Source organism: Orycteropus afer, unplaced genomic scaffold (genome assembly GCF_000298275.1).
Source record: "Orycteropus afer afer isolate SDZICR_OR568_19922 unplaced genomic scaffold, OryAfe1.0 scaffold00292, whole genome shotgun sequence".
NCBI classification, from domain to species: Eukaryota; Metazoa; Chordata; class Mammalia; order Tubulidentata; family Orycteropodidae; genus Orycteropus; species Orycteropus afer.
In genome coordinates, this window is record NW_006921879.1 from 1230764 (window position 1) to 1239525 (window position 8762).

The 8762-nt window shown below is 42.1% G+C and overlaps 1 protein-coding gene across 1 annotated transcript; it reads left to right on the forward strand.

The window, feature by feature from the left end:
• The first annotated feature begins 2661 nt into the window (after nucleotides 1-2661).
• Nucleotides 2662-3132, forward strand: LOC103205821 (ribonuclease 8-like). The gene has a single exon (XM_007951231.1). The coding sequence runs from the start codon at nucleotides 2662-2664 to the stop codon at nucleotides 3130-3132; it is 471 nt and encodes a 156-aa protein (XP_007949422.1).
• The last annotated feature ends 5630 nt before the right edge of the window (nucleotides 3133-8762 follow it).

Below are 8762 nucleotides of genomic sequence, written 5' to 3' on the forward strand. Positions count from 1 at the left end.
AAGGAGGGGTCTCTATGAGTCAGGTCTGATTCCACGGCACATAACAACAACAACAAACAAGGATATCCTTTTCCAGGGACTGGTCCCTTCTGACAACACAACCAAAGTACAAGAGATGAAGTCTGGCCATTCTCCCTTCTAAGGAGCATTCTGGTCATACGTCCTCCAAGACAGATGTGAATACAAACCGAGTTTTCTGAATTCTATCCAGATAGTTTTTTGCTGAAGACTCAGCTTGAGGCTGTTGTCTCTGTTGGAAAGGGAGAGGATATTATCAAATGTTAAATCAAATATCAAATGTTAGAGGATATTAAAAAATTCACCTTCTTGCTCTAAGAGACTTTTTCCTTAATGTTACCAGAATGAATGGAAGAGAATTCTTTATGGCAATGTTCACACACCACTGAAAATCAGATGCACTCACCATTCTCAGCCTTCTGCTCACACTGTGGGAAACAAATTTTCCTCCACTTTTCACCTGGCACTAGACTAGGTGCCAGATTGAAAAGTCAGGAAAACAGCTCCTGACCCAAGCTCTGCCACTCTCTGTTGCCTTGGGAAGAACGTGTGCCCTTTCAAGAGTACGAGATGATCTCTTCCAGCTCTGATTCTCTTTCATCTCAAGACATTCTCCAACATGGGAAGAACCCAATTCACCATGCTGTTTTGCCAGCTGAAGCAGCAATTCCCTTGCGGGAAGTAACCATTTTTCCGCTTCAGTGAGAAACTGGGCCACAGAACAAGAAGAAATTTGCCTGATTCTACGACCTTAATAAAGACTCTTTCAGGAATGCCTGAGCTATCCTGGGAGAGTGGATTATGGACCCTTGTCCTATTTTTCTGCCAAGATTAACTTCCCTTCAGGGTTTGACTTCTCAGAGTTTCAAATGAAGCATGGGATAGTGAAAAGAATATGAGCTTGGGACAATACCAATCAGACCTTGAGAAACGTTAAAAATGAAAGATGACTTTTTCTTTTATAATTGAGAAGAGAAGATGGAAGGGAGTGATTCCCTGATAAGTAAATACTTCTGGTACTGATTTTACACTGTGATAGGAGACAGGGACTAAAGGTTACTAGTGTGGTCAAGGGGTGGGTCTCTCCTAAAAAAGGGAACTTGTCCACAAATATCCTGGTGTGAGACTGTTCCTGATGAAAAGGCTGATTTGGGAGGCAGTCTTGGCACACATGGGAGGTAGGGGGTCATCAGGAAGGAACTCCTCTCTGTTAGTGAGCCCCATATTCTTGGGCCAGGACTCAGAAAGCCTCAGGTGTACCAGAAGATAATCTCTGTTAAAGTGAGGCAGGAACACAGCTTGTGAGGATGGACCTGGCCGTGGACTCAGACAAAGCTGATGGTCAATTATGTTATTCTTCCTTCTGGCAGTTTAAGCTTCTGTAAAGTGTTTTTATGGGTTTTAAAAAAAAGATTCTGGGCTTTGGAAGCAGAGAGGCCATGATGCAAATCCTATATCTGACACACTCTACCTGTGCGATAATGGGTAATTTCCTTAACTTTTCTGAATCTCAGGTTGTTTATATATAAAAAAGAAGAACTCATGCTCACCTCATAAAACTATTGTGAGACCTAAACAATGTATTTATTGAGGTCTGTCTTAGTTATCTTTGGAGCTCTGGTGGTGCTGTGGTTAAAGCATTGGGCAGCTAATCAAAATGTTGGTGGTTCAAACCCACCAGCCACTCCACAGGACAAGGCAGTCTGCTTATGTAATGATTTACAGCCTGGGAAACACTATGGGGGTCACTATAAGGTGGTATTGATTCAATGGCAGTAGGTTTGGTTTTTGGGTTTTGGTCTTAGTTATCTAATGCTGCTATATAACAGAAACTACACAAGTGAATGGCTTTAACAAACAGAAATTTATTCTCACATAGATAATCCCAAATTCAGGGTACCAACTCTAGGGGAAGGCTTTCTCTATCAGCTCTAGGGGAAGGTCCTTGTCCTCTTTCAACATCTGCAGGCCTGGTATCTCTTGGCGATTTCCGTGTGTTTTAGCATCAATCTTCCCCTGAGTCTAGAAGGTTCTCAGCACAGGGACTCCAGTCCAAAGGATGCACTCTGCTCCTGTTTCTTCTTTGTTAGTGGTAGTCAGGTCCCTCACTGCTTACTTCTCTCTCCTTTGATCTCTTGTAAGATAAAAGATGATGTAAGCCACAACCCTGGGAAACTCCCTGTATTTCAGGTCAGGGCTGTGACCTGAGTAAGGATGATGACTTAAGGAAGGGTGATGCATCCCACCCTAATCCTGCCTCATTAACATCACAAACATAACCTAATCCTCTTTAACATAACCTAACCCTACCTCATTACCCAGAGGCAGAGGTTAGAGTTTATAACACATCACAAAGTGAAGGATATTCACATCAAATCACAAATGAAGGGCAATCACACAATATTGGGAATCATGGCCTAGTCAAATTGACACATATCTTGGGGGGAGGGGTGGCACAATTCAATCCATGGCAGCATCATATTCAGGTACAGGTTTGTGCTTAGTCTGAACAACACATTATCAATGATGTTCTTAAATATCTAGGGTTGTAGGAACCCTGCAACTGACTTAGGGTATGAAATTCTTAGTACTAGTAGGGGTCACCTGACATTCCTTTCTGTTCTATTGTTCTCCATAGGAGAGATGGCACAAACCAAGACACAGATTCAGGCCCTGCTGCTGCTCCTGCTGCTGGGGCTGTGGGTGGCTGAGGTCCCAGTCAGTGCCAAGCCCAAGCACATGACCTCAGCTCAATGGTTTGAAACTCAGCATGTGCAGCCCAGCCCTGAAAGATGCAACACCGCGATGGAAAGCATCAATAAGTATACAAAACACTGCAAATATTTCAATACCTTCCTGCATGACTCCTTCTCCAATGTGGCCACCACCTGCCAGACCCCCACCATAACCTGCAAGAATGGCCGTGAAATCTGCCACCAGAGCCAAGAGCCAGTGTTCCTGACCCAGTGTGAGCATGTCTCGGGGAGGTACCCAGACTGCAAGTACAAGGAGAAGAACCTGGATGCATTCTTCATTGTAGCCAGTGACCCCCCACAACAGAAGGATTACCTGGAGAATGAGCTGGTTCCTGTGCACTTGGACAATGTTATCTAAAGCCAGGTGCTCCACCCACAAAGTTCTGCACACTCCAGGCCCTGCTGCTGCATTTCCTCCCTTGAGTTCTTTACTAATCCTTACGCCCTCTTCAAATATCATTTCCTTCCCTCACATCCAGCTTCACATACTCTTAATTCCTTAGGGGCTTGTATGGATGTGCCAAATGATAGTAGAAGAGGGGTTATTCTCTTTAGTCCTTCACTGCTGCTTACTTTGTCTTCTGAGTGTCTAGTATTTCATGGCCCTTCAAAAGTCAAGCACTCGGGATCTCTGCAAGGGTAGGTGGGTCCAAGTTTTGTGGGATCTAAGTTTTATAGGGAGTCCCTGGGTGGCATAAAAGGTTAAGTTGTTGGCTATAAACTGCAAGGTCAATGGTTCAAATCTACCTCAGAAGAAAGTCCTGCTGATCTACTTCCAAAAGCTCACAGCCATTGAAAACCCTGTGCAGTTCGGTTCTACTCTGATGCACACAGGGTTGCCATGATTCAGAGTCAATTCAATGGCAACTGGTTTGATTTGGTTTATGGTTTATAGGATTTTGAAAACTCTCTTAACAAAAATTACAAATAGAAAAATAAGGTAAGGTTCTTGGAAGGGTCTATGGTTTGACAATTCAGAGGGACTTCAGGCAGGGGAGATTATCTAAGAAGGGAGGGAACTTGAGCTGGATTCCCTGTGCTGGACAAGGGCCGGTGTCTGATTTTACTGCAATAAAACATGCTGCTATGCCTGATGGAGTGTTTATTACTGTCCTGGAGGAAACGATGAAGGTTTGAAGCCAGAGGGGCAATCTACTTCAGTAGTGATACTGTCTCGGAAACCCAAGGAGGGGTCACTATGAGTCAGGTCCGATTTGACAGCACATAACAATAACAACAACAACAACAACAACATCTTCTTCTAAAGTATCCTTGGTGGCACAAGGGTTAAAGCGCTCAGCTTCTAACCAAAAGGTCATGATTTGAACCCACCAACTGTTTCACGGAAGAGAAGACCTGATGATCTGCTCCCATAAATATTACAGCTTAGGAAGCCCTATGGGGCAGTTCTACTCTATCCATAGGGTCACTATGAGTTGGAATCAACTTGATGACAAACAATAACAAGAAGCTCCTCCTATGTGTCCCGGGAAGGTTCTACTTCCTCTGCACTTTAATTGATGGTGTTTCTCAGAGCTCTATTCTCGGTTATTTTTTTCTTCTCACACTACACTCTCCTTCAGTGACTTGATACACATCCATGGTTTCAACTGCCACTAACTTTTCCCCACAGCATATCTCCAGCCCAGATCTCCCAAGGTCCAGTAATATATATCCCTCTATCTACTGTTACTAGCCTTCTCCCACAGGCTTCTCAACCTAAACATGATCAGAACTGAGCTCGTGATTTCCCTGGCTTTCAAACTCGTCCCTTTTCTTGAAGTCTCTTGCAGTCTTGGTTAATGGAAACATCCTATCCAATTATTCAAGGTCCTAATCTAGGAGACACTTGTATCAATTCATCTGTTTTTGTTTTGTTTTGTTTCTCCAGTAATTCCATATCTGTCTCAAAACTGCCCCTAGAGGTCATATCCTTTTATTTTCTTTCTTCCAATTTCAATGGGTTCCAAACATGTGCCCAACACATGTTAGGGCCTTGGAAGGGACTATGGTTTGGAGTTAGGTTTGCTGTTGTTGTTGTTACATGCCTTCGAGTCAGATCCGACTCATAGCGATCCCTCCTTGGGTTTCTGAGGCAGTATCACTACGGAAGTAGATTGCCCCATCTTCCTTCCGAGGACTGGCTGGTGGGTTTGAACCGCCAGCCTTCTGGTTAGCAGTCAAGTGCCTTAGGCACTATGCTACCAGAGCTCCTACCTAATTTGTTGCAATCAAAAATTCACTAACTAGGAGTCAAGACTAAATAACACACATGAAATTCTCTAAAACAATAAAACAGAAAAGAATAATGAGTCATATGGATTCTGTATCACTTTTTCTCCTTTCTTTCCCAGGGTTTCATTAATCCTGACCTAAAGTTCCTTCTCTGCTTAAAATTAATCTCCTGCTGCAAGTCTCTGGCCTGACGTTTGATCTGTAAACTGGAGTCCGACAAAACTAGGAGAATTTCAGCCATTCAATATGTGTAAGGGTTGTGGCTCCAGACACTGGGAAGAGTGTGGAAAGAATTCAGAATAGAATGAAGCTTTAAATAGATTAGTTTTTTCCAGAGAAATGGTGTAGCAACCTGGGTAGGAGTTTCTGACTTCCGTGTGTAGGTTGAAGAATTAGATGGAGTGTAACTTGAATCTAAAGGCCATGAGCTATGACACTGGCCCATTTGGAGACTAATGGCACAGTGTCCATAAAACAGGGCTTAGTGGGGCATTTGGGGCCTGGGGAAGAGCTGCCTTGGAAGCCTTAAGATGAAATCTCTGCTGGTTATGCTCTCTGGGCCTTTGAGAACATGTTCCTCAAAAAAAAAAAAACACTTCAGAAGAAGCTTCCCAACAGTTTGGGGTGGCGTAATTAATTCCTCTGGTAGCGTAATGCCTAAGGTGCTTGACTGCTAACCAGAAGGCTGGCAGTTCAAACCCACCAGCCACTCCTGGGAAGGAAGGTTGGGCAATCTACTTCCGTAGTGATACTGCCTCGGAAACCCAAGGAGTGGTCGCTATGAGTGGGGTCCAACTTGACGGCACATATCAACAACAACAATTAATTCCTAGTAGGTAAGTATGTTTTAAGAAGCCCTGGTGATGCAGGGGTTAGAGTGGTTGGTGGTTAACCAAAAGGTCAGCAGCTGTAATGTGCCAGATGCTCAGAGGGAGAAAGATGTGGCAGTCCACATATAGATTTACAGCCTTGGAAACCATTTGGGGAGGTTCTACTCTGTCCTATGAGGTCACTATGAGTCAGAATTGACTCAACAGCAACACATTTGGTTTTATGTTTGAAGAATATTTTACTATTCAAAAAATTTAGAACAAAGGATAGAAATATTTAAGAGAATCAAACGTATAGCATTAATATGTTTGCATTAGAAAATCTGTGCATATTTGAAGTTTTAAGTATTTGCAGTGTTTAAGATAATTTGGTCTGTTACAGTAACAGATTAGACTTGCAATTCTAATTTTAAATGTATAATTGGTTTAGATGTGATTTGAAATAGAATTTTCTATTAAAATTAGTTTTGGAACATTTAAGAGAACTAGGTATTGAATCACCATATTTGTGAGTTGTCAAATTTGTAAGTTTTGTAGTTACTCAGGGATGTCTTGTTTGTTAACTCAGAAGACCAAATTACTTTTCAAAGACATGGGATATTGTACGGTTATAAAATGTTTAAAGGAGTTTTATTAATTACATTTGTAAATGTGACCAAATATTTCTCAAGCACCTCTTTGAAAGTGATTATTAAAATTTACTCATTTATAAGTTAAGCATAAAAGCTTAAGGAAGAACTGGGCTTTAATATACCCAAAAAAAAAAAAAATTAAAGTCAAAGTAGCCTACAGAATATTCTTTTATGGACACAAAATCGCTCTAATGGACATTTTAAAACCTCACGTTGATACTGCAAGACCATTTCATTTTCTGTGCGCTTTTAGCTTTGGTGATTGTGTTTTCTGCTGTTCTCATGTCTGTTGGTTTTACTGGGCCTTCTGGAAGGGAGGGAGGCCACTGAAAATTCAGTAGCCAAGGCACAGGCTGGCAGTGGAGGCCTTGGGATTGAATCCAGGCCTCATTTCTCCTCAGCGTGCCCAACTCCTTCTGCACTGCACTGCCTCTGAATGGATCATTCTAGTGATTTGAGAATGATCTCCCATTCCATTCTGGAAGAATTGAGAAAGGGGAACAGGGCCACTTTGTGCCCAGAGAGGTGGTGGCAGAGGAAATCAGCAAAGAACACCCCAAGAAAGAATAAAACTTAGGGTCTACAATTGATTCTCCATCCTCAGTAGGGATCTTTCCTCCTTAACTAAACCTAAAGGTTTGAGATTACACTTCACTAAGAGGAAGGTGGCTTAAGGGAAAAAAAAAACAAACAAAAAAGACAGATTGTTAAGCAATCTGTTCCTTCGATAAATCGGGCTGCTTGCCTAGAAGCACGTGTGTGTGTGTGTGTGTGTGTGTGTGTTGTGTGTTTTGTAAACACACATGTGCTCATGGTAAGGAGGTGAAATTATGTTAGTGGGATTAGGAGTGCTATATTCTACCACTTACAGATTCTTTAGGATCTCAAACCTCCCCGTTGAGGTGCAAATATATCTCTTGGAAAGATTAAAGTAAGACAATATAGCAATTACTTGGAATCAATCACTTAGGTACCAGGTTTGACTTGACAGCAATTAGAGCCACAGCACAGTATACAGGGAGAACACTTTGTACTAAGGGTCTTGCAAATAGCTGAAGATTTACTTACCAATCCTCTAGACAGGGTAAGGTGGAAGATGGACAAAGATCTGGAAGTAGACAATGAACAGAAAAGGAGATGTCAGGGGACAGGAAATCAACATTTACCCACCCACCAGGCAGTTCTGGGATCCATGGATGGCTTTCATGCCATTGTAATCACAGGTTGCCTGACCAAGAAGATTGCTTGGGGCAGGAGTTGTCTACCAATGAGGACTAGAGTCTGCTGCTAACTATACCTAACACATGTTGGCTCTTAATAAGTGTTTGCTGAGCAAGATTTGTTTTTGGAGCAAATGAATGGGGCTAGGAAAATACACAGATCCCTCCCCCCCCCCCAAAAGATGAAATAAAACTCTCTCATTGTGCTTTAAAATATTCAAATAACACACACACACACACACAATCTGTTGCTATCGATTCCAACTCATGGTGACCCTATGTGCGTCAGAGTGAAACTGCACTCCGCGGTGTTTTCAAGGCTGTGGCCTTTGGGAAGCACATCCCCAGGTCCTTCTTCCCAGGTGCCTCTGGGTGGATTCAAAACTCCAACATTTCGGTGAGTAGTCAAGCACCACCCAGGAACTACTTGAAGGGAAATTTATTACCTATGGAGATAATCTGTTCCATTTTCAGGTAGCTCTAAAACTGAAAACTCTCCTACACAGAACCAAATCAACTTTCCTATAACTGTTGCTTTGATGCAAGTCCTACCATTTGGAGCTTTTCAGAATCAGTCCAATTCCTCTCCACAATCTACCTTTTTAAATATTTTAAGACCATTGCATGATTCCTAATCTCCAAATATTGTCCTCATCTGGCAATAAAAAGAGCTATAAAATGAGTCCTGGTGTTTGGCCTAAGAATTCCACTTTGTAATTTGTTTATACCTTTTCTTTGTGTAGTAGAGAAAGGTGAAAAATAATATAAAATCTCCAAAATTAAGAGTGTCTGAATGAATGATGAGGGTGTTTTCATGGTGCGGTGGTTAATGCATTCGGCTGCTAACTGAAAGTTTCCACACCACGGAAGATGAGGCAGTCTGCTTCTGTAAAGATTTGCAGCCTTGAAAACCCTACGGAGCACTTGTAATCTGTCCTAAAGTGTCGCTATGAGTCATAATCGACTCAGTGGCAGTGGGTTTGGTTTTTGGTATTTTAAAATGAATAATGGGAAACTACTTGATGTTTTTTTTTTAAATTAGGATTTGGGTGAAGATTTACAGAGTAAATT

Bases quoted from the DNA above. Each gene is read 5' to 3' on its own strand.
- LOC103205821 (XM_007951231.1), top strand. From the start codon at position 2,662: ATGGCACAAACCAAGACACAGATTCAGGCCCTGCTGCTGCTCCTGCTG.